This window comes from Cygnus atratus, chromosome 4 (assembly GCF_013377495.2).
Source record: "Cygnus atratus isolate AKBS03 ecotype Queensland, Australia chromosome 4, CAtr_DNAZoo_HiC_assembly, whole genome shotgun sequence".
In the NCBI taxonomy this organism is placed as follows: domain Eukaryota; kingdom Metazoa; phylum Chordata; class Aves; order Anseriformes; family Anatidae; genus Cygnus; species Cygnus atratus.
This window is the reverse complement of record NC_066365.1, coordinates 18,387,958-18,413,883: the sequence shown is the minus strand read 5'-3', so window position 1 is coordinate 18,413,883 and position 25,926 is coordinate 18,387,958. Positions and strand designations below refer to the sequence as shown.

The window sequence follows — 25,926 nt, the reverse complement described above, 5'->3', positions numbered from 1 at the left end:
CTCACTGACTCATAGCAGATGTAAGCCGCAGCACTACAAAATTTAATAGCAAAAACAATCGCAGTCTGGGAAGGGCTCTGGAATTCCTTGCATCAGCTTAAGAAGATTTAACAACTTTGAGTTCTGTCCAGAGGGGAAAGGTAAACGTTTTAGGTACCTGTGAGGGAAGAAGAAAGAATTTGAGGTAATTTCTATACTTCTGGATTAAAAGTAGTTTTTGAAGGTCGTATAACTGGTGCAATGTTGCTAATGATGTAGGAATGTTGCTTCGGTAGGATCTAGCTATTTTGCTATGATATATACTTAGTTTGACAATAAACCTCCTATTCAAATCTGTACTTTCTAAGTGTCTAGTAATGTATGGCTGGATGAATAGGGCTGCTTTTGAGGCCTAGAATTGGATCAGATCATGAATGACAGTCCATTTTTCAGATGAGGAAATTGGCTCAATTTTTATAGCACTACCTAATTAAAACAAAGCAAAGTTTGTTCATGAGTTTAATCACTAAAACAGGTTTGGCTTCCAAGTCATTAGCTGTCCTTTTGGCAGACAGATTCTCATTTATTATTATTGTGTTTTTTAACATGGCAGTTCTTACTGGCACTGTGCAAACAGAAATTGGCATCTGAATTTTATATAGCTTGCTGTCTCCAGAATTCAAGAACAAGGAAATAGGCTGAGAGTTCAGTACTTTCACAGCACAAGAGTTTTGCTCGTATCATCAAGTCTAGTCAGTAACTTGTTACTGAAAGACAGAAAAATATCAAATTTGGTGGAAATTTGACGATAGGATTTACTGTCTGAGTAGCCTGCAAAGAAATCCCAAGTACAGAAATGCAAAAATATTCAGAGGTATTTTCCTTTAATTTTAATTGTGTAGCTCTAGGAGAAATCTTTCCATACAGTCATGCAAATGCACATTCCAGATGTGATCTTTGACTGGGATCTGAGTAATCTCATAAGGATAAAATTTCAAAGTTTTGCAAGATTTGCACTTAAACCTCAGTTTTGCTAAGATAGAAAGCAGCTAATTATTAAAGGCTTGTGCTTTCAACTCGAAAATGTTACAGTGAGGTTTTCTCAGTCTGTCTTGATGTATGATAATCAATCTGCATGTCTACTGTCCGAGATGAAAGCTTTCCTGGGAAGGGGTCTCCCCTGCACAAGTTTGTTTGGTTGTTGCTTTTGTTGTTTGTTTGCTTTTAAATGGGAAAACTGTGTTATAACCAAAGCTTTGGAAGTCTCTCAGTACATATTGTCTCTTTGGACTCACTAGCGTCAGCAATACAAAAATAGTTATGCAATTGTCTTCATCTGTGACACAGATTAAGGCTTGGATGGTTTTGTTTTTGTTTTGTTGTGAGGTTTTTTCCCAGTATTTTGCTATGGTTTTTTACTGCATTATGTGTGAAAGTTGTATTCTCTCCCTACATTTTTAATTATTTTACCTTCCAGGCATATTTCTGGATAAGGCATTTTAAATAGCTGTGTAACAACCAGGCTAAATATTTCAGTGGGTGGAGAAATTAGTTTGAGAAATTGATTTTCAAAGCTGTCTTCCTAGAGCAGGATTTTAAGCTTCCCTTAAACACAGCTTTAGCTTTATATATCACCAGAAGATAAATGTACAGTTTCGGAAAACTGTCACTGAACCAACCTATTTTGAAACTTTGTGTGGAAAATAAACTAACTAATCAGGTAACAACATTAATTCCCAGACTGAAGCTGTTTATTCAGTCTGTGTGCAAAACACTTTGAACGTGTATGAGGTCTGATCCTATTGTATGATATTTTACTGCTTTTCTAACCACTTTTCTGACCGCTCAGTGAATCAATCTCCTGTCGTTGCAACTGTGGAATCAGATAACTACATGAATTTATATCCACTGACAAACTGTCTCAAATATTTCTACTTCCAGAAACAGCTCTGCTCACTCTCCTCTGCCCCTTCTGGGTCTCCCTGCTGGGCAGTTACAGAAGCAGAGGAACAACATTAGGTAAACCATTTACTTTCAGACCTTGTCTCCTCCTAGGCTTCTTGACCTCTCCCTCCCCCTCTCTCTCTCTCTCTCTCTCTCTCTGTTTTTTTCTTTTTTTTTCCTTTTTTTTTTTTTTTCCTGATGACAGCAGCAGAAAGATGTTGCTTTACTCAACCCTTGTTCCTACTTCAGGCCTACCTCACTTTTTTTTTCTTTTTTTTTTTCTTTTTTCTTCTGTATCTTCTCTTTTTCAGTGTATTTCCTGTTACTGGATGACAGGTCTGCCAAATGGAGATCTCAGTTGTTTCCTTTCTATATGCCCCTTAATTCTCTTATGATCACAGTGAACTCAAAATTATCTTGACTGACCACATGATTAATAATGCACCAGAATGCACCTTGGCTTTACTGACTAACTCCCTTTCTTAAAAATTAAACTCCAGGATAAGGATATCTTGAGCAATATATTTAAAACATAACTTTATAATTTTATTTATGAGAGTGCTGAAAGCGATACTGACAACATTGTCTTCCAAGCGCGGCCCTCATGAAGTTTTCCACGACAGGAACATACTTTAGAAAGAGGTACACTTTAAATAGAAAAGCGACTTCATCACCTGAAGGTGACAAACCAAACCAACTGCACAAACTCTTCAGCTCTTCATTCCTTTTGTGCAGCACGCTTGCAGTAGCTCACATATACTGTAAGAAAAATGGTCTGCCTTGATTGTGACTATTGGCCTGTTTTTTTGCTAACATAAATTGTTCCAAGCAGTATGTAAGATATACTTGATAGTGTGATTATTATTTTTAATTAGAATATTGTATTTATAAAGATGTGCAATCCTTTTAAGACCAATGCAGCTTTCACATTAAGTGAAATCATGATATAACAGCTTGAATATAAAGATTAATTGGAGGAAGAACAGTGTGCTTTTATAATGAAAATAGCAGAATTAAGCAGAACAGTTAAATAATCCCCCACTGAAAAAATATAGACCCTTTTCTCCTAGAAAACATTTTCAAGATGTGCATGGAGTAGGGACTGAAATTATCTAAGATAGGTCATTTGCAGTTTGCCCAGACAGCTAACGTGTTTTTTGGTCACTTCTCTCCCACAACAGCCAATGTCATTGCAATAGATGGCAAGAGCTGCAACAGCCAGTACTACTACTATTCTAGGTGAAAATGCATGTTTTATCATGGCAAAAACCTCTGAAATCCAAATTGATAACAAAACTCAATGCCAGACAATTCTTGCAGATGCAGCCACCCCCCCCCCCTTTTTAAGCTTTAAATTCATAGGACTCACCACTTTAAACAATAGCAGAACGTGTTGTACTGAATTTTAGTAAAGTTTCTAATTGAATTAATATAACATTTATTTGGTTAACATGAAGAAAAACTTACAAGTTAAAATTCAGAAATTGTATGACATAGAAATAACAGATTTTCAGGTCACGCCTTCTATTCATTAAACATTTTATAAATAATTTACAAGGGACCCTTTTGGAATCCTTAGAGATAGACATCAGTTTAGTATAGTGCTTTGCAGCTGAATAGTAGATTTTGCTTATGTATTTCCAAAATTCTTTTAAAAAATCTTTCTGAGCTAGCTGTAACATGGGGCACTGGGCAACCCTTAACACCTTGCATCTTCATCCAGTCTAGTGCAAGAAGCTGTGTAACTAGATTCATGCAGAAACATGAACTCTGCAACAAGTTTGATGCTTTCAAACCAGCAAAACTCAGAAATAAAACTAAAAATAAATTGCTTTCTTAAATAAAATAAGTATAATATAATGTCCTTAGTATTTTATAGGTGATTAAAGCCTGCAATTCGACAACACTGTAATTTGTACTCTTGCATGAAGCTTTTGGAGATTGGTGAAAATGAAGTTGAATTTGTCAGATTTTATAAAAACTTAAAAAACATACTTCACATAAGCACCTTGGTTTTCTTTGTACAGTAAAAAGCACAGTCTGCCAAAGTTCCACTGGTATTTCATCTTAATTCCTGTAGAAATAGGAGTGGAAATTTCCATAAAGTTGATTCAATAAGCACATGTTGAAATTGAATCATTAATCTCTATTATGTGTCTTATGCTTTATCTAACCACAAATGTTTTAACATGTATTTAACTGACTCAGTTTAATAACTAGAAAAAGCAGAGTGGACACATATTTTGGTTTAAATGGAATTAGCATATCTTAAATGAAAATATTGTAAATTTGAAAAAAAAAAAAAAAACACACAAAAAACCCTCAGTTGACCATCGCAGCAGTTTAATTTAAAATTTAAAATTGATTTATGTATAATCTATGTAAATATTTTAGTGATTATAGAAGTTGGTTTCTCATCTGTGAACTGAAAAACATACATCTACATCCTGGAAAATGTTGAAGTTATATTAGCTAACGTTTGCAAGGCAGTCAGATACAATGGTGATTTTTTGGCATATTCAATAATTTTCCTATTAAGTAATGGGATTTAAAATGCTATGGGCCATACAGTACAAAATATACATAGCTATCAGTTGACAGATGTCATCCTTGTCACCTCTAGAATAAAAGCTGATAACTATTACACATTTTTTCCAAAATTACTCTGTGACAGAAAAATTATTACCTCCATCCTTTCCTGGTACAAAGGACTTGCACAAGATATTTTCTTTATTTCAAGGACAGCTAACCAAATACAGATTTTAGTTAACTTGAATGTAACGGAGTCCTTTCTCCCAACTTTCAGAGACCAAGGAATATTCTTCTATTTTCTCAACATTTTAAAGGGCTATTTTGCTTTTCTCTTATTCCACAGTAAGTCATGTCATTTTGTAACCTTGATTAATTCTTCTAAAATGTTTGGAGACCTCTGATCCTTAGTGGCCTAAAAGGATAGGATTGTTTTTACTGGTTTTTGAAGGTGTATTTTATCAGACTATTTTATACGTTGTAATGAAGCCTAAATATATGTTGTATTTGTGAATTATAGAGAAATAATTATAGGTTAATTTGATTATTCGCAATAACATTTAAAGATGTCAGGTGTAAATATTTAGCTTTAATGTTTAAGTTAACTACTATTTCATTTGTCCCTCTACTTCACAGCTTCCAGAGAATGAAGATTTTGATAGTGATTGATTTTGTCCTTGCAGCTAGCCTGACGGATACTATTGCGAGCTCTGTAAGTTCTACTCCTTAAGTTTATGTTTAGAGTTTCTTCTAAATAAAGAAGAACCTCTGTAGTCCTTACAGTGTATCTCAGCTAGATCTGATGGCAAAAGCTTTGACAGAAAAGATTAGAATACAAAACAAATGCAAAAGACTGGGGAAATAGCCTCCAACAGTGTTCAGTGGAGACAAGTTTCTGATAAGGAACGACAAAACAGGTGCATAAATACACAATGACTGAGCAATAGCACTGGAGAAAGGAATCCAGTCCATTTGTGACTGGATCCAACATGGAGAAGGAGGCAATAGAATACCTTTACTAAAAAGTTATCACATGATGCATTAACACGGACATTGTAGAAAAGGCACTTTTTGCTTCCATTCAGTGGTAATGCTAACTCATAATAACAGCTTCAGTTTTGAGTGACGTACCTACAGAAAGGCAAAACACAGCTCGTGTCTCAGGAGCTTGCTGGCTGCAGCAGTACTATGCTGATACAAAGAACGTTTCTATCCTTTTCTACCTGGTCCCCTGGCCTTAGGACTTCCTCTCAAACAAGATCCACAGCTTCACTTTCTTACTTGTTGCAATGTTACTACTATGTTGTAGCTCACATTGAGAAACAATGAACACAGCTCCTTTTTGATTCTGGCTTCCCAGGCTTTCCACTACTTATTTTGTGTCTCCAACAGAAACACGCAAACACATTTATTCCACCACTTAAAGTAGTCGTAACCTTACCAGTCCTGTACTGTCTGTCTTGGCTGTCCTTTCTAGTTTACTATTCAGGTCCTAATTGGCAGGGACCTGGGAGACTGAATTGTTGATTCATAATTGCCTCTGTGGAAGTGGCTGTCAAATTTACAACTAGGTAAGCATAACTGTTTGTGGCTGTCTTAGGAAAGCCTTTTGTTTAGAAAAGTAGCTCTACAGGGACAAAATAGGTAGGATGTACCTGCCTCTGTAATCACCTTTGCTTACTGGAGAAAAAAAAAATATATATATATATTGATTTTTATAGAAACCTACTGAGAAAAAGGCAATACAATGAAATACATTTGATTTATTTTGATTTTTTCTCTCTTAGTTGGAATATTATGGGCTGTGGCTGACTCTGTGACTGAGAACTGGGAACATTCTGAAATTCATCTCTAAGTTTTCATATTTAATCTCTTTAAAATACTAATCTCATTTGAGGCATTTTTAAGCTCATTTAAATTCTAAAAATACAGGAAAAAAAAACACTTCAAGTAAAGAGTTTGTATTTTTATAGTTTTCATAAATTATTCTAAATATAATTTGTAGCATCAGTTTTAATGAAAGGACACTGGCTGCTAAATAGCTCACACAATAAGGAAATAAAATAAAGAATGTGAATACATATTAATTGCAGCAGCTGCTTAAATATGGAACCATGTGTCCAAGAGCAGAGCTGTCAGCAACAGTTAGATAATTGCTTCTCAGTGTGTAGTACAAACAGTTGCTTCACTGAAACAGAGAGAACAGGTTGTGTTCAGTCTAGTTTCAGTGGGCACTACTGTCCACTGGAGAAAGTCATGATCAAATTCACATTTTTTAGAGTATTTCACTATTATAACTGTTCTTCTTTGATCCATATCTAACAAAAGGAATAGCAGTAAGTTATAGCTGCTAACTCTTACACTGCAACCCTAGGGTACCTTTTGCTTCTGTATTACTCTAGCTGTGCACTGGTTTAACCTCAACGATTTTAAAAGAGTTATCCTGTGACAAAGTGGAGTAGTACATGCAAAGAGCAATCTTGTGACACGCAAATCTAAAAGCCACATAGATCCACCTTGAAAGTTACACAGTTAACTTGGGATTGTCCCATGGGGAAAATATGTCTGGGATTCCAAATACGAGAATTGCAGCGTTGCTGTTCAGCAGCAAAGCATAACAGAAACTGGGGTTCACAGCAGGAGATAGCAATGAGAAGACCTGAGTCAGGGAGAGAAAGCAAAATATCAGATCCAAGTACTGTTCAAGGTTACTTTCAAGACTAATTCTGTTAGATCATTTGTTTCTTATGGTGCACTTATTCATTACTGTTCATGGTTTCTTTATTGTCACCTAGTATTTAGTCACCCAGTCAGCGTCATGAGTTTAAATCTTTTGCAACAGGAAATTGTGATGTATAATGCAAATATATTATTTCTTACCCTATAACAAGTGTGCAGTCTGTAAAGAGGATGAGAATCAGTTCGATGTTACTTTTCCATTTTCATGACATAATTCACAATTTTTAACTAAGCAAAATGAAAAGGTAACTTTAAAATACAAAGTTAAGAATAATATTTAGAGATACAGCCTATTTCAGACTGGTTGGTTTTAAATTGATTAAAAGGAACAGACCTTTTATGTCAGTATATAAATTAGCATCACACTGAAGGTAGATGTCAAGGTTTTCTAAGGTACAACAAGACTTTTTGGAGAATTTCTGTGCTTTTGCTATATAATTTAATCACAGTAGGAGAATGGCTGTCGGCAGTAGGCAAGTAGGCAGAATGATATATGCATTTTCACTAGACCTGAAAAAAAATGCACTTAGCTGCCTGTAGCTCCCCCTCCTCAAATGCACAGACTCTTACTTTAACCAGAAGTGAAAATAGCTCTTCATAGCTCAGACCCTGCCACATGGGAAAAACCCTACCTATCTGAAGTCTTACTTATGACATTGCAGGGGCCTGGTTGCAGGGGCCAGCATTTCCAGGATAACTGAAGTCTTTCCTGTTTTTTATTACCATGTTCTCCAAAGTTGTGTGTACTGAGGTAAGACCGACAAAGGCCAACCTCCTCAGTAAACAAAAGCATGGGAGCTCCTTTATAACTCTTAACTTACTATGATTAAGATTAATATTTCATCTGAGAACTTTTTTTTTTTTTAACTCACTCTTTCTCAACCCACCTATATATCTCTCCAGTTCTCATTCATTTTCTGTGTGCACTCAGGAGCAGGCTGGGAATTTGCAGAGAACTTTCTTTTCTGAATGGCTCAGAAGGGCTCTACTCGTTTTTTTTTGTGAAGGATTTATATGAAGCTGCAGGTACAAGTTAAAATAATCATCCTGGAAAGACTTTCTTTGTAATATGCAGCATGTAGCACAGTAGTCATAATTTATGGTCAAATAGCCTATAAGCCTCTGTAGAAAGTGTGTACATGCATGTATTTATTTTTTTTCTTAAGTTCCCCGCTAGAAAAAAAAAAAAAAAGAGGCCATGTTAGGGATCTTGTATAGCTATCAACAAATAAAACAGATTTTCAAGGGAGTACTCTTAAATAACATAGGACTTTAGGGATATTAGGTCACTGGCTGCTTTTGTTTTAGTTCCTTCCCAAAATTTTAGTGTTTGGTAAATTGTGCCTCTCACTTACAGCTCCTCCTTGTGGTCAAGCACCTTCAAGGCTTCTCAGGACCTAGTAGCAAGCAGACAGTTGGAGCCTGCAGACAAACCTGCTGACACAGCTGGCTGACATGGGCAGCCCAGCCCCACAGAGGCAGCCAAACCTTTTCCTCTGACAGGTCACTGACAAACTGCCTAGTCCTGCCGCATGTATATTCCCCATTCTTTTATTCCACTGTATATATTAGGTTGCACTTAAAGAGCCATCTGATACACTGCAATACTCGGAGCAGAGGCCTCTAACCAGGATAGTTTGCAAAGACAGCAAGCGTGATCAACACGTTTTTCAATAGGACTGAATATTACAGTCAAATGGGACATGATGGCTGGGAACCATTTTAATGAGCTCACGGACATACAGTATTCTCTTGAAACTTGTCGAGTTCATTTGTCTATGTTGAAAGAGAATTCTATTCTCTGTGTTATAAAAGCACAGGGGCTTGGACATTAGCAACACATTTCTATCAGAAACAACACCATAGTCATGACACAGGATGGATGACACAGGATATGGATGTTTCTCAACAGTAGCAGAAGCTCTGTTTTTTAACTAGTAACAGAAATTACTTATGAAAAAAGTCCATATCTGTTAATCATAAAATGCAGTTTCTTATTTCTGTTAATTTGAGTTTATTCTTAGAGTTGTGGTGAGGTACTAATGGTACTGCAAGGAAGTCAGTCCAACCAGAGCCATGCCTGTGCTGCATAGAAATGTACAGAATGGTACCAGCTTTTCACACAGAAGAAAAAAAAAAATCACTGCAGCAAGAAAGTGACAAGAAACATATTGATGGTAGTTTTCATGGAAAATACATGAGGCCTGAGCCTGGTACAAAAGTATGCTGATGCCAGTGGAGCTTCACATCAGTATGCTGCTTCAGATCTCTCTATACCTCATTCAGCGTGATAGGGCAATGTTCTAAGATATCAGCTCTTCCATATGGATGGCAAGTGTTACAGGTCTACATTCAAATAATGTTGCCCTATGAATAAGGTTGTACCAATTTAGAACTGCTGTATATTTGATCTTGCCTATCAGATTTCCAAAAGGTTGCCCTCTGATTTTACTTTTGCAGTGCTGGTTGTGCTCTCATGCAAACACCGTAGCTACTAAACTATTTGCTCATATAAAATTGCAGACACAATGTTACTGATACAAAACCTCATGTCACGTTTGTAAAATATATCATAAAATTCCAGAGGCTTTCCCCTCCTTTTTGAAATCAAATTTGTTTATTATGTATTTGAAACTGTACAAGCTGTTGTAATTTAATCTCCCTAGCTCAGGCCATAGCCTTACCAGAGCCATTAATCTAAAAAAAATAAAAATAAAAAATTATTGCTCTGTGTACATTGAGCATGTCAGAATTTGGAACAGTTATTCCAGCTCTCCTGTGTCATATATCAGTATGTGCAGTGAGTGGAAGGTATCACCGTATTACAATCACCACATCTCCCTTACTCTGCACGGTAAGCTAGGAGTATAAGTCATAGCACAATACCGACTTACAGTTTTAAACTCTTATTTTTCATGCATATTTGTAGTTTCTTAGGGGCTATTTAATTTAGTGTGCCAAAAAGAGCTTGAAACTTTACAATATTTATGTTGGCAATGTTAAGATTCTTATCGTAAGAAGTGTGTAATCAAAAAGCACTTGAAAATAAACAATGAAATTAAAAAAGTATCAGCATGGACTGTATTTCCTTAAAACTCTGGAAATTTTGGAACTTGCACCATGTTGGTAGGAGGCCTCACTGGGAAGTAAATCCCTGTGCATGATGAGGTGATAGAGAATAAACAATCTGTATGATAGCGTTTTTACAGTGTCTCCTCTGTGTGTTTCCAGTGAGAGCTGGTAGCTTAGCCAATAAAGAGAGGGTCTCTTTGCAAAGCCGGTGTGGTTGGATACTCTATAGCATACTAAATCGGTTAAGTAGAGGTAACAACTAAGGTGGAAGTCAAAATAGTGTCTGTAGGGAATTGAGACAAAAATGTTTTATTCGGGTTAATTTTTTTTTTTCTTTACATGTTAAACTTGACAAAAAATATTGATTTTACAATAGGATGCATTTTCCTTTTTAGGATCTACAGAACTGTTTTCGAGAGCAGATACGACTTCAGGCCCAGGTGAGACTTCTGGAACATCGTGTGAAACAGCAGCAGTTAAAAATTATACAGCTCTTAGAGAAGAAAGAGATACAGTACAGTGACAGAGGAGATGAAAACAGTGCCATTGACTTGGGAGGAAAAAGACAGTATTCAGGTTAGAAATGAAGCCATTCTTTTCATTTCCGTTCATTGTAGTGATACCCAGAAGCTTTAGCACAATTAAGCCCATTGACATATTGTTTTGTAGCTCACAGAAAATTGTTTGTTTAAAGCACAGTATTCAGCTGTTACCTAGGCCTGTGTTCATCTCACATAGTATAAATCAAATCCGGATTGAAGAGGTTTATTTATTTATTAATAGCACGTAATTGAAAAGCAATCAGTGAACAATACATTTAGAATCAGTATCAGCAATGCAACTGATAATAGTTTGGTGATATTCTGGCTGTTTTTTTGATCTGGTTGGTGATCATCTTCAGTAAATTTCATTACTGATAATTCACTGTTTAACATTATCATTTTAGAGGCAATTATCATCTCAGAAAAGATAGTTTCAGATATTGTACTCACACACAGAGTTTGTATACTCACATTCCTATAAAGTCAGTGGTTATCTTGGTCATGTTACCACCAGGGGGTTGTACAGACACCCTGACACCTATGATAACTCAGAAGAAAGCCATGCTTGCTACAAAGAGCTATACCTTTCAAGTGGTCGGGAGAAGAATGTGGTAAAATGGTTTGCTTTTACTTTTTGTTTATTTTAAGTGAGATATCATGATGGAACTATATTACACAGGAGCTGTATGATCTACTTTGTCTGTTGGTTTCTTAATAGATTTTAAGATGGCATTTTTGACATACAAAGCCCAAAAGGATTTTAGGGGCTTAGCTATCAAAAACAGTCTTTTCTTTCTCAGCTGCAAACAGTAGTAAGGTTCCAACTGACGTTTCTCTCAGTATAAAAGAGAACTGTTTAAAGGAATACTATAAATAAAAAGCAATACCTAACCGTAAGATGCTAGTATAGTTAACAATACCTAATAATAATAATAATAATAATAATAGCAATAGATAATTCTAGTGGCCTGTTCCACATAAGATGAAACCATTTCCAGACTATGCTGGTTATGGGGAAAATATGGCTTTTGTGGTTTTGCACCTTGAAAAGAACTGGTTTCTGTTACAAAAAGGCAAATCATGCTAAAGAATTGCAAGTACAGCACCTCTGCAATCCTGAAGCTTTTGAGCATTCCCATCTAAGAAATTCCTAATGAATTCTTAATTATCTACTGAATGTGGTAAAACTCTTGTTGTGCTGTAGAACATACTTGTCCTAATAACTCTTAGAGTTACATCCCGAATGATTTAGCTTAATACAGCTAAGGCAGATGAACAAAATGACCAGGAAGGCCTCGGAGGACGGAGAGATTACTAAATGCAACTACCTAAAATCTACAGTGTTCTTCCAACAGAACATTTTGAAAACTGACATGTAGAAGTAGAAGCTGTTCAGTACACAATTACTAATTTTTCCCATTTTAAGATGCTTAACTGCCAAAAATTGGCAGCATATTACGGTCTTAGGTCGAATTGCTAACAGTCCAAGGAATATTAAAATGTCTTTGGTGTTCTGTGTTATCACCAGTAAAGACGTTCTCCATCACAATAGTACTTTTATTCCTTTAATATTGGGGTATATTGTTTTATAATTGCTAACCCAAAATTAATGTTTGAATCTAGCTTGAAAGCTGAGAGCTTGATTCCACTTGCAGAATAGCTTAAAGAAGGAGCTTTAGAAATTATTTGAAAGGCAATGGGATTAAAGAAGTAATATGTTAGAGACTTTTTTAGTACAAAACAGCAATATCCCAACATATATTAAGTTCTCCATACTCTGCTAATTAAGTAACTCATTCGAAAATAGGATGTCTCTGCAAAATAGGAAAAATCATGAAACGGATGGACACATGGCTAGCAATTTAATGACCTTACTTAACTGGAAGTTAAGATGCTCAACATCCAAGTCCAAACCCCAAACAGATAAAGACACTCAAAACAAAACACCTGCCATGCACAGTCCTCTTGTTTAATACAATAGGTGTGCAAGTTCCGATCTGTAAAGTCCCTGAAGCATCCATGTTTACACAAATAAGCCTGCAATTGTGATATCTGGATCTCTTATATTCTTTGTGTTGCAAAACTGTGACTGAGTTAGGTTCAGCTCCAGACTTCACGGTTTCTAAAATACTGGTTTTAAGTTGGTTTTATTCTGGTGGTGATCTAGTCTCTCTGCAGTGGAAGAAGGCAGTGTGTTAACCCGTCATTGCTGGAGTGAGGTCCAAACTCATCTCAAATAATAAAAAAATCCCAAACAATAGTTGGATTGAAAATACAATTTGGGGGTCTGATTCTTGGATGGCGTTGCTTTCTAGTTGTCCAGCACTAGAGAGTCTTCTATAATTTTTAATAGCCTTGCTTGAATATACTTGTAGTATTTATGCTTCTGGAGGAAATCACAACATAAACCAAGGCATCACATGTAATAAAACACCACTAAAATAAAATTGAAAGCAGTTATAAGTTTGACTTTAAATTTTATTTATATTATTTATTTACATATTCAGCATCCTAGAAGACTTTTTTATTATTATGGTTGACTTATTTTTTACTGGAAAGAAATTGTTAAAACCACATTCAGATGAAAAGTCTTTGTCCTTTCTTAGTGTATGTCTCAGTTTATTTTCTTAAAATCTGATTCTGGGTAACAAATCTATGTTCTTGTTTTCGGTTTCTGCTGATTCCTCCTCCTCCCCTCCCCTCCCCCTTTTTTTTTTTTTAACTTTCCTTATAGCTTGGTAAATGTTTTTCCCCGTTGATATTGCATTATTTCATTCAAGCTGCTGTAGCATTTTAATGTCAACAGAGCTGGATAATTTGGAGTTAGACAGTGAGGAAGGAATTCCATAGTATATATACCTGCTAAAGATCAAAATGCACTTAGGTATTTTGCTAACCTACTAAGAAAATAATGGACACACGCACAAAAAAAAAAGTATTTCTGCAAGCCAGTCAAACATTCTCTGCAAAGACATCTTGGTTGTTATTTAAAGTTTTTTTTTTGTTTTTTTTTTTCTTTTTCTTTTTCTTTTTTTTCCTCTTATAGTTTGTTCAAATCCTGGCATAGCTATTTGTTTTCATTATAAACTGTTTATTTTTTTCTATGTCTAATCTTCACTGATGTTTTCACTAAGAAGAAATATAATAGTTCACAAAGTTCCAATATGGCCTGGAAGTTCAGCCAACACGTTCATAAAGGATTCAGGGAAAATCTTGCAGTTAATAAGCTCTACTTTTGCCAGGAAAAACAGAAATGTTGAAAATTATGCATCTTTTCTGTATGACTGCTTGATGGTACATACCGATTACATATAAACAAAGAATTCCTTTCATTTCTTAACTCCTAGAGGGAAAAAGATTATGCAATTACATTGCTGTTACATTTTCATGAGCTCTGAATTCTGTCATTGCTCTCATTAAAACCAACCCAAACCAGACTTAAAAATTAGTATCAAGTCGAAGTGGTATGATTTTAGATGTACATTGCGCTTTTAGGGGGATCGTCTTCTGTATATATTTGCACCTGTTTGGTACAAGGGACAACAGTATCGCATCCAGCAATTGTTTCCTCTTTCTAACACTGGTGATTCCATACTCTCCTGTTTGGCAGTTCTCCTGTGGGCTTTGACACAGAAGCACATCTTTGTTTTTGAAGATTACCAAGCGGTCTATACGTGGAGAAATTATATGATTGTAACAGGATTCTAATGTGGATTATACCATTGTAAATTGGAAGTGGCGCCACCTAAACCAGAGGAATTATTTTGCTAGTCAAGTGAAGACAGAAATAATAGTGTTTTATGGTGGAAAAAAAGATTTTTTCATAGAAATGTCAAAATAATTATAGCTCAATAAAGTTTTAAAGCAACATAAATACAAGAAAATGCCAAAAAGTCATAAAAAATGTATTTGCAGAGATATTTGCTTTCTATTATCTGGGTTCATATGTGACTTTTACCTGACATGGCTTGATTTCTTTCATTGACTTGTTTTCTGGTTTTGCCAGTAAGTATAGGATTAAAAGAACTGTGTCCAATGGATGTTTTATGAACAGATTGTGCTGAAATCTACAACGATGGCCACAAGCAAAGTGGATTTTATAAGATGAAACCTATCCAGAGTCCCAATGAATTCCTGGCCTTCTGTGACATGTCTGAAGGGGGTGGTTGGACTGTTTTTCAGAGACGTTCTGATGGCAGCCAGAATTTTGATAGGTAGGTACTAGACTTGGTCATTAAAACTGGAAACAAAGTGGAGAAACATAAAACCAGATGGAACTAAGTTAAACATTAACTTTAGAATTATATGAAGTTATTATGTCAGATAAAAAGTAGGAATAGTTATTCTGTGGGACAGCCTCCAGATGAGGTATCACTTCTGGCTCTGTCACAAACTCTCTGTATGATCCAAATCAACTCTCCTAGGTCAAGTTAACAAAGTATTTAAGTAAGATCTAATTTCATACTCTTCATACCATCCATCTTGTTGGACTTGGTGCAGCGTGCACAATGTTAGACAGAAAGATAAGTCAATACAATGTCCTTGAAATAGGAAGACATCTCTTCTAGTCTTTTTCTGACAAGTAGCGCATTTTACATAAGGACATTTCAGTGTCAAATGCATTAACTATTTTTGGAGCAAGGACTCTTAATGCCAAGCAAAGGACTACCTTGTGTTTTGCAAATAGTAAAAATGTAAAAAGTATGCAAGCAATATACTGGAAATAAAATACCATTGGCACACAAGTATGAGAGAAACCCATCACAGAGTAATTTGTATTTCATAGTAAAATGCCTCCAGGGAAGATAAAATGTGTGAGTACTTGATATGTGGACACCTAAGCTCCTTACCTTTGCCAAGACTCAAGCGTTTAGAGGGAATGCCCAGAAGTGAAATTTTTGGTGAAATTTTTATATATTATATATATATATGCAAATATTAGAAGCAACAAGAAGGTTTGTAGGACATCTGTTTTGTCCGATTTGCATTTCAGATATCTGCATCCTTCTGTGGATCTAAGGCTTGTTCAGCCCGGAGAAGAGAGGGATTCAGTAGGACCTAATAGCAACCTGTCAACCTACAAGGAGATCACTAAGAAAACTGAGCTGTTTGAGAAATCGTTGAGAAAATAGGCTCCTCACAATAGCGTCTCTTGGGCGTATGAGAGACAATGCATATACATTGAAAGAAAGCGTTCAGGCTGGATATAAGGAAAATCTTTTTCACTGTGGGAATGGTCAAGCAGGTTGCCCAAAGGGGATGTGAAGTCTCTTCAAGACCTGACGGGACAAAGCCCTGAGCTACCTGGTCTGATCTCATGGCTGACCCTGCCTTAAGCAGGATATTGGGCTAGATGACCTCCCAAGGTTTTCTTTCAGCTCGAAATATTCAGTGATCTATGATTGTATGATAAATATTCAAACATACTTCTTTGGTTACTCAAATAGTAATTTATGCTCCTTTTCAGAGGCTGGACTGACTATGAAGAAGGCTTTGGAAATTTTGTTTTGACAAATGGTGAATATTGGCTTGGAAATAAAAATCTTCATTACTTGACCAGTCAAGGTAAGATTTGTATTGTGAGAATAATCTTCTATTGCTTCTGTTTCTTTGTTCTTTCCAGGCCATTTTTTGTTAGCACAAATCTTGAGTTGTGTTGTTTGTCTGCATGGACCTCTCCAAAGTTTCAGAACAAAATACATTTGAATATGTATTGAATATGTATATAAATCTGTATTGGAATAATTCTAAATTTTTCGAAGATGAAGCATGTGAATAAAGACAAACATAGCAAGATATGTTTTAATGAGCATAAAGAAATAAAATAAAATCAACGCAATATGCTGTGATGATACAGATAAGATTCGTGATAAAAACATCATGAGTATTTTAATATTCTACTGTAATGCTCTGCTCTGAGAAGTAGTGAGATAGGCTAGTTTAACAAAAATAATTGTTATTGTCTTTTCTTTAGGGAACTATACTTTAAGAATTGATCTAACTGATTTTGAAGGAGAACGGCGTTTTGCACAATATACAAGATTTGGAGTTGCAGGTGAAGAGGTAATTAAATATTAAATAATGGCTGGGAGGGTTAATGAAAATGTAGATTCTATAGACAGAGACAGTAAACATATATGTTCCTTTATTTTCATAAAGATTTACGTAAAACCTTATTAACTTGTATTCTTTCTTACAAATGCTTGAAATTTTCAAATATGTAATAATAGTCATTTATATGGATATACTGATTTGATTCTTTCCGTAAGTTGGATGAATTTTTTGTTCTAGAAGTCATGGATAAAAGCAGTTTTTCCATTTTCATTTATATTTCTAACAATAACTGTACACAATGTTCTGATTTGTTAATATGTACTGAAGACTAACTCTAATGTTTTTATGTCACTTATGCACAAATTTATTGACAAATTTTACCCCTGGTAAGCATCTGTACAGTCCCACATTAGCTAGTATGCAGTGCTTAAGTGCCATGACAATTCTGGGCATATCAATAGTAGCGAATGGAACAATGGAACAGGTTAGTTTCTTCTGTGTGGTTTCACTCTTTGATATGCTAAAAGCTAAAAGACATATTGGATTACTTCTTTTTTTTTCTTTCACGTTTTTCATTAGGATTCTTACGAGATGAGCTGTGGTGAATATTCTGGCACAGCTGGTGATTCCCTGACAGGGGGGTTTCATCCTGAAGTAAAATGGTGGGCTGATCATCGAGGAATGAAATTCAGTACTCGAGACAGGGACAATGACAACTATGAAGGCAACTGTGCTGAAGAGGAAAAGGCTGGTTGGTGGTTTAACAGGTATTTTAATTTCATACCTGTATTATCAACTATTCTACTATGTATGTATTCATACAATAATAACACAAAGATAGGATATGCATTGTTTATTGTAAATACAGTCCGTCCTTGACCCCTACCAGAGATCTCAGTGCTGATAATACCAAGACCCACCTTAGAAGTGCCAATACATACTGAACAGCTCAAGGTGTCTGTGAAATTTGCCATTTCGTTTGCATTTCGTTGCCTATTTGCCATGGGCTTTGGCCATCTTTGTTATCAGACAGTAAGGAGGAGACAATTTTGTCCCTTTAAGGTAACTAGTGTTTACACAAGTAGGTCATGTAGAGTTTGCAGATGTATCCCTGCTGTACTTCATTCCTGCATTTCTCCTTTGTTTCACTAGACCAGATGCAGCAGTACTGACGAATGTCTGATGAGTTAAGCTAGTGCTGGGTAAGAAACCATAGTTTTTTCACCTCAGTTCACAGCATTTCATTCTTGTTATTCTTTCTATATCAAGATGGGAATGTGTCCACTCAGTTTCTCTCAGTGCACATGACTGGACTAAGAGGAAAAAAATAAATAAATAGGGTTCAGTAAAAGAATTTTAAGACAATCCCTAAATACAAAATAACAATTCAAACGAAAGGATAAACCTTAGCACCATCTGTATAGGCAGCTATGTTGTTTCACCTAATTAATTAGATAAATATAGCCATAAAGAGAAACAATGTAATATATCTGTGTAATAGATAGCTTTAAAATACAGCTCAGGGAAGCATACTACTCTCTCACTGTGATCTCAGTTCACTTGGCAAGAACTGCCAGGCTGGATCAACTCCATTGTTTCTCTCTGTTGTGTCATCCTTTGTTTCTGTTTTTTAACTCCTCATTTTCCAACTTCTGTTTCAATAAGTAGTCTTAAGCTGTGAACAGCTTAGCTGATAATGAGGTAGCTATTAGCTCAGTGTTTCACGATTAATTAATTATTTAAATATATTTCAGGGATGGTAGGTTGGTAGATTGTTTGAGAAATATAGAAAAAAAACCATGTAGACAATTTTTTCGCAGTTTTCATAAAAGATAAGACATAAAAGAGAAAAGCAATCGTGCTGGAGATACTTTTCCAATGAAATCAGAACTTTTGTGGATTTAGAGGAACGTCTAGACTTCAAATAGCACAAAACTGCGATACCATGACATGGAGCTTATTAACAGTGAATCATCAATCACTTATAGTCAACTACATAAATTTTTTTGTCTTTTAAAAACTTTTTTTTTCTTTCCTTTTTAATTTAATTTAATTTATTTTTTTTAATATCAGATTGGTGCAGACAGAAAAGCGATCCCTTTGCAATAGTAACTGTAAGGCATAACTTGACAGTTATGAATACCTTGTAGTTGGTGCTACATAACTACTAAAGATAGCTGACTCCTACCAGGCTAGTTCCTATTATGGCTGTGTGTCTGACACTGTTAAAGGGACAGTCTGTCTGGATAATGAAAGTGAGTGACTAGTAGTGTTATTCCACTGTCTTGCTACTGGCTTTTTAATGTTAAGCTTAATAGAAAACTGAATCCTGCAAAATACTAGAGATTTTTGCTATTCTGAAATCCTACCCAAAAGAACAGCACTGGCCGGCCCAGAGAAAGTAAAGCACCCAGAACACAAATATGTCATGCACAGATTAGCAAACATAGAAGGAATTAGTGTTCTTGGCTGGTTTGTATAGGAGCTCCCAGCTATGCAGGAATTTTCTGTAGCCAGCTCTATGCTATCTGGACTAATGAAATATAGAAATGCCCAGATAATATGAATACCAAGGGATGTGATACAAGTGAGGCACAGGAAATAGCTCAGATCTCATTTAAACCCACTGGTCTTGCTCCAGCTCTGCACTTGTTTACTTGGACTTCTGCAGAAGAACGGTTTCTCTGCATGACTTTGTAAGCAGAGATTTGCAGCCTGGATGCAAGTCCACAGTACCACCTTCTCACTGGTACTACACCCAGTTCATAGGGCTTCCTTCATCCAAGATGCTGCACAGATCAGTAGGTTCAAAATGGTAAAATAAGAGCTAACGAGTCTGTTTGGCCAGGAGCATGTTGTCTCCCCCAGCACTCCCAGTTCTCCCAGAGAAGCAACTCCGTCCCTCTGCATCTGTCATACAGTTAGTATATAACAGATAAAATGTCCGTGGATAATTGAGAGTTGGCTGTGCTTCTGAAACTATTGCTGTGCAGTTTTTTGCTTTAAAAAATAGCCTACCAGAAAGAAGAGAGGAACATAGGCTAACTTTAAGGTGATTATTGACTTGTGAGTAATGAATGTTGCTTCATATCATATCGCATGTCGATTATTTCTTTAGTATGTCCAGTTACTTCAGCCTGTATCTAGTCTGTTCCAGAATACTGTATATTCTTGGTCTTAATGCCTCCCAGCACTAATTACGAGTTAGTACTGGCTCATATTACTGGTGATAAAATCAACTTTTGACTGTTTCCAATAAAAGAAGTAGAAGAAAGGATTCAGTTGATCTAACTACCTCTTCCCAATTATGATTCTTCTAACAAAATCTGTTTTGATTCAAAGTAAACAAAGTGCCTGCTCAGTGCAGGATTTGTATGGCTAGAAAGGCTGTGTCAGCTCTAATACAAGTTTGTCCTTATCAAAAACAAAGTCACTTTTGATATCTTCAGTTTATTCTCAACCAGCTTATTACCAAAATCCAGGTTAAAACTTAAAAGCAGTAAATAAGCATATATGTAAGAGAATTTTCCTATGAGACTGTTATCACTGTTTCTATTTCAGTTCTCAAAACCTGTTGTTAATAAAGTGTAAGCAAAGCCAAAGGGGCTAGAATTTGCCAGTAATAATATCCATAAGGTTCATTTGGACTGTTTTCTGTTTTAATATTTTCTGAAGTCTGCTTTTGAAATCCATTGTGGTGGGGACAGTTAGACATTAACAACACTAATAACAAAATACTGAATTGGCAGATAAGCAAAGCAGATTTATTAAAGTGTGCTGCAGAAGAAACAACCATTTTGCTCTCCATATAGTCACACAAGGATCTATATTTCCTCCTTTCTCATAGAAATGCTAAATGAGTATCAAGTTTGTGGTGATCGAGCCTTTTGGGTTTTGATAGCTTTTAGCAGCATCTTTAACAACTGTAACAACATTTCTATTTCAGTGTGTTTACCAGCCAAAAAGAATGTAGTTTTTACAGTCAAATAAAATGCCAGCTCTGATGATCCAGTAAAGTGGTACATATATGTTTAATTAGCTTTAGTAATATTATTGTTATTAATTATTAACAGTAAAAAGCATTACTGTATTTCTTTCCTAGAGTTTTGCTTGTTGTATGCTTTGCTGCTACACATGACCTGAAGGACTCTGAAATCACTCTCCACTGAAACAGATTAGCAGGCAAAACTCAGAGACCTACTGATGTCAGAAAACTTGTAGAAAGCATAGAAATAACTTTTGTTTCAAAGATGCTATAAGCACTTGCAATTGTCCCCTAATTAAACTGTTCATGTTTAGAAGAACTTGAAGTCCACAAATGTAAATTTTTGCAGCTGTCAGACTGGGCTGTTAACAACATAGTGACTTTTTGATTTGCAGAGAAATTACAGATGCTCTCCACTTTTGGACAAGAGGACTTATTTATGTTTTCCTTTACTTTTCCACCAGGTGTCACTCAGCCAACCTGAATGGTTTGTACTATAAAGGCCCCTATACTGCAAAGACGGACAATGGAATTGTTTGGTACACTTGGCATGGGTGGTGGTATTCTCTGAAATCTGTTGTAATGAAGGTCAGACCAGCAGACTTCGAACCTAATATTGTTTAAGTATTTTATTAGGACGATTTGTCCAGTTAATCTTTTAGCAAATCAATCCAAACTAAAATGGATGGGCAGATTTTTGCTTCTCATATATGCTTATATAAATCTGGAATAATTCCTCTGCAACCAAAAGTTTTATGAGACATAAATCAGAAGAGAATCTGGCCTATGAATTCATAGATACAAACACTACTGCTAATATGTCTATGGGTTTGTTTGTTTTAAAAAAAAGGCAGAGTTTGCCTAGAAATATGGACAGCTTCATAAACATGGAGCATTTTTGTCTTGGAACAAGTTGCACAGAGAGGTTGTGGATGCTCCATCCCTGGAGGTGTTCGAGGCCAGGCTGGATGGGGCTTTGGGAAACCGGATCTAGTGGGTGGCACCCCTGCCCATGGCAGGGGGGTTGGAGTTAGATGATCTTTAAGATCCTCTCCGACCCAAGCCATTCTGTGATTCTATGATTTTATGAAAAGTACCTACAAATCCTTACACTTTTTTAATAGAAAAATATATTGTCGCTGTCATGTCTCAAAAATTAAAATGAATTGTATGTATTGCACACAAAAAATATCTAAATAGAACCTTGAGGCTGGTTTACTCAGTGGATGTACTTTCTCTAGAATGAACCAAGGCTTTAGAAGAAATTTGTTGTCTGTAAATTCCTCTGATTTATTTGTTGCATGTGTTGTGTACAGAACATATATAAAAAACATAAAGAATGATGCAGGAAACTGGAGGAAGAGAAGGGATGCTACAAGGCAAGAATCAAATGAATTTCTAGAGATTTCATTTCAATTAAAGATTTTCAGACAGTCAGTAATTATGCCTTTCTTCTTTTTGGTAACCAGATAGATATCCTGGACTTTAATATATTGACATTTTGGAGCTTACCAAAAGGTTTAATAACAAAAGCTGCAACCAATTTTAATGTGAGCTTTGCTTTGAACATAATGCATATGTAGAGGGAATTATATTTCACATGCAGTCTGGAATCTGGCATTTAGCAGTTCTTAGAGCTTGACTCCATAAATCCTTAATATCTTTATGTATCTGTAAACTTCCACAACTCTCACAGTTTGAATGCCCTGTTTAGTCAGTTCTAAGTGGTTCTGCTTCCAAGCCTCTATCTTCTCCATTTCTTCTGTCTTTCTCTGGGCTCTCTGGGCTTTTCCCCTTCTCAAGCTACAGATCCACGTTTTTCTTGTACAAGAAAAATCATAAGAGAAACTCTGCCTAGACATAGCTTTTGTGCCTAGCACCACAGTAGACTGTAATAGCCAGTAATAACAAAAATTACTTGTTGATGCATTCTGCCATGGAGAAGGATAGGTACACTCGCTAGAAAGTTACCTGATGAAATGTAATCCATTTCAGCTGAGCAGATACAAATGATGATTTTATAAAACCTGTGGATCTGAGCCAAATTTAGACACTTTTCTTTTCCTGCTTTCACAAAATAGATGCTACTTTTTTGTGGTTGGATTATAAATCTCTCTCCTCCTGTCCAAATACAGTATTTGAACCTCAAGACCATTTTCAGTCAAGATTAACATAATAACTTTTGACAATCTACCAGCCAACTCACATCTATATTTATATGAACACAAGTCAGCTGAATGAGAACTCTCTGCATGGCCGTTGTTCCTTCCATTTCCATGCTCTAAAAACAGAAGTTGGGTGAGAAGCCTTGAAATAAGTGCTTGGAATAAGGGATGCAGGATCTGTAGAACAACTGGGAAAAAAAGAGAGGTTCATATAAAACAGTACCTCACTCACTAAAGTAAATTACATCTAAACAAAAAATGGAAGTAAAGAAAAAATGGGGTTGAGGCAGCTAAAAAGAATATTGTCATGTAAAAATAACATTGATAAAGATTTGGAATACAGAGATTTTTCGGTCTGAGATTTTTGTGATAATAGGAGGTTTTCTAGATCATACAGCCTTTTTCTTAATGTATCAAGAGATACTCTGCTAGAGATTTCTAGTCTTTAGCACATTCCTGTATCCCTGCACGAGTGGACCAATGGATAGCTCTACAACTGCTTATCTGAAGCCTTAGTTAATCAGTTAAACCAAGTTAAATTCTCTATCTGACAAGAAGACACCCTGGCCTATGTATGTATGGGTGTATATACGTATATATGGATATGTATATATTCAGCATTCGATGTCTGATATGTATCCAATCTGATTAGAGAATTTAAAATGTGTTCCTGCATAACCCTATGAGCAAGTCTATAGGTTTGGGTCATTAAAAATACAATGGAAGTTTTGGAGTGGTTTAAAAACATATAAGTACAGTATTTTGTATCATGACTTTCAAATTCTTTTGCTACTCTAGGAGAAATATTTAATTCCTTGCAAAAACATGGATAACATTATGTTGAAATTGTAAAAACACCCTTAATTTTTCACAGGAAAATGGAAAGATTAGCTCATATATTTGGAGAGTATTAAGACAGATCACATAACACTTAATTTAAATGATAGACATAGAAGATTTAAGGACAAGAAAGTTGGATGTCTAGCACGGACTTTTGCTAATTTGTACAAATTGTTCTCATAAAATCTGCAGTATTTTTGTTGTTGTTTGTGGCAACATAAATCCATCCTCTGTGTTCATGAGAATGTTAATGACATCTTCCAGCTGAGTGAGGGGTGGAATATAATTCTTATATTCTGATGTAAAATTTGACCCCCTTTTCTCTATTGGAAATCATAAAATGGAGGAACAAATCTTTCTTTGTACATCTCAAAATGCATTTATACGTTTATTTGGACTGAATGCTCTTCAGAATAATGTCTTTGACATCCTAGCTGTCTGAAAAGCACCTAGCATATTGCTAGCAATACACAAATACAGTTTTTAATTCCTACCACCTCTCTATGGTCTTTTGTTGCGCCATGGCTTTTTGACTCTATGGCTTTTTCTCTGTTGATCTTTTTGGCTACTTGAAAAACATGTGAAAGAGGTGTTGTAATTCAAAATGGTCATATAATTGTTCTCAGATAAACAACCTCTTTATTTTCAAAGAGCAAATTTAAATACCTTCTGGAAAAGAGATTGCAGCATAGAAGAGAAACCACGAGTATTCTTTTATTTGCCTGGCATGTCCTGTTGGTAATTATTTATTTCCTTAACACGTATGAACATGTTGTAGGGGAATCTTTATTCTTACAAGATAGAAGAACAAAGGCCAGTTGTTTTTTTTTTGTTGTTCAGGCATTAGAACAACATAATAACTCCCAAATAGCTGAAGATGAATACATATCTCTTGATATAAATCATATAACCCAAAAGAAGAGGAAGAAGAATCAAGGAAATAACAAGGAAACTGTTTTGTCAGTGATGATTTCATAAAGAACATAATCATAGCTACAAGCAACATGCAATCGGAAGTGCCTCTTCTTGTAATACTTGTTCAAGGGATACATCTTTATATTTTCAATTGTCTAGTTCCGTTTTCTTCCATTTGCTAAACATTTTGGATATTAAAACAATGGAAACCATAAGCCCAGGTGAATTAAATGGATGGTAAAAGAGCCTTATGTGCTACAACACTTGTTTTTGCTACAACGTTTAGTACACGCTGACAATGAGCTGAGGCCTACTTCTGACCTACTTCTTTCCAGTGGAGACTTGTCTCTTCAGTTCTACTGTCTGTCTCCCCAGCATACCCCAAACTGCTATTTCTAACACCAGATCTTGAACCTCTTCTTTAAGTATAACACTCTGTTCTGTCAAAGCTACTTCTTGCTGTTAGCAAAGTGGTATATATATCCAGAAAAACAAATTGAACCACAGCTTGAACATTCCCATCATGTTTCTTTAATTTACTCCTCATTAGTTCAAGAATGAAAATGCAACTTTTTATACTTCTTTTTTCACTTTTTTTTCTAGCTTCAGTAGTAGGTGCTCTTTGGCAGTTGTGAAAGAGGTAGAAAGAGCAGAAAAAATACCCAGGAAGGTATTCTGTATCTAGATTTTCAAACGTTTCTACTTATTTCTGTCTTGTTTTCTTGTTTGCTTTTTGTTTGTTTCTTTCTTTGTTTGTTTTAATTGACTATTAAAGGTTAAAGTAGAAAGCAAAAAAACAGAGCTATTCAACACCAGGAGGTACTTTGAAATAAACATGACTGTGTGCTTGCTGTTTCCTCAGAGTATATCTGAGAGCTGGAAAATCAGCAAGGTTTCAAGCATTCAGCCAAACTCCGTATGCAACAGATGTTTAGAGAGAGAGAATTTATCATTTTCTGTTAGTTACAATGGTTGTTCACCTTCTACATAAGAAGAGAATGTGAAACTTTACAGTGACAGTGGCTCTTCAGTGCTCTATTACCTTTTGCTGAAAACCTAGCATTCATGAAAAGTCATCTTTTTGAATACTCTGGAGCCCTTTTCAACCTTTGTTTAGTGCAGAATGCAATCCAGCTTGTCATCACTACATCTTCAGTTAACC

The 25,926-nt window shown here is 35.7% G+C and overlaps 1 protein-coding gene and 1 long non-coding RNA gene across 7 annotated transcripts in view; one reads left to right on the top strand and one right to left on the bottom strand.

Moving 5' to 3' along the window:
* FGL1 (fibrinogen like 1) lies at positions 1 to 22,281 on the top strand. 4 transcript variants are annotated; one of them, XM_035540441.2, is made up of 10 exons: positions 45 to 184; positions 1,921 to 1,998; positions 5,089 to 5,164; positions 10,659 to 10,839; positions 14,860 to 15,019; positions 16,273 to 16,370; positions 16,780 to 16,868; positions 17,439 to 17,626; positions 18,012 to 18,061; positions 21,309 to 21,451. In XM_035540441.2, exons 3-9 carry the CDS (start codon positions 5,099 to 5,101, stop codon positions 18,040 to 18,042), a joined length of 813 nt encoding a protein of 270 aa, XP_035396334.1. In that variant the 5' UTR covers positions 45 to 184; positions 1,921 to 1,998; positions 5,089 to 5,098; the 3' UTR covers positions 18,043 to 18,061; positions 21,309 to 21,451. The 4 variants fall into 4 exon arrangements, with proteins under 4 accessions (XP_035396316.1, XP_035396334.1, XP_035396353.1 ...); XM_035540460.2 differs by lacking the exon at positions 21,309 to 21,451 and adding an exon at positions 20,962 to 21,072; XM_035540423.2 differs by lacking the exon at positions 18,012 to 18,061 and having other exon boundaries at positions 1 to 184; positions 21,309 to 22,281.
* LOC118244956 (uncharacterized) overlaps positions 18,023 to 25,926 on the bottom strand; it is a 21,275-nt gene continuing 13,371 nt past the window's right edge. For 2 of the 3 annotated variants that reach the window (XR_004777703.2, XR_004777720.2), the window contains one exon: positions 18,023 to 18,172. This is a non-coding gene — a long non-coding RNA (uncharacterized LOC118244956). Of the gene's footprint in view, positions 18,173 to 22,408; positions 23,198 to 25,926 lie in introns of those variants that run through there. The other variant, XR_004777711.2, reaches the window with a different exon arrangement.

What these genes read in the sequence shown, in the direction of transcription:
- FGL1 (XM_035540423.2), top strand. Translation starts at nt 5,099, where the DNA reads ATGAAGATTTTGATAGTGATTGATTTTGTCCTTGCAGCTAGCCTGACG. An exon ending in CGGATACTATTGCGAGCTCT is followed by an intron (nt 5,165 to 10,658) that starts GTAAGTTCTACT and finishes TTTCCTTTTTAG; the next exon opens with GATCTACAGAACTGTTTTCG. An exon ending in GCTGGTTGGTGGTTTAACAG is followed by an intron (nt 17,627 to 21,308) that starts GTATTTTAATTT and finishes CTTTTCCACCAG; the next exon opens with GTGTCACTCAGCCAACCTGA.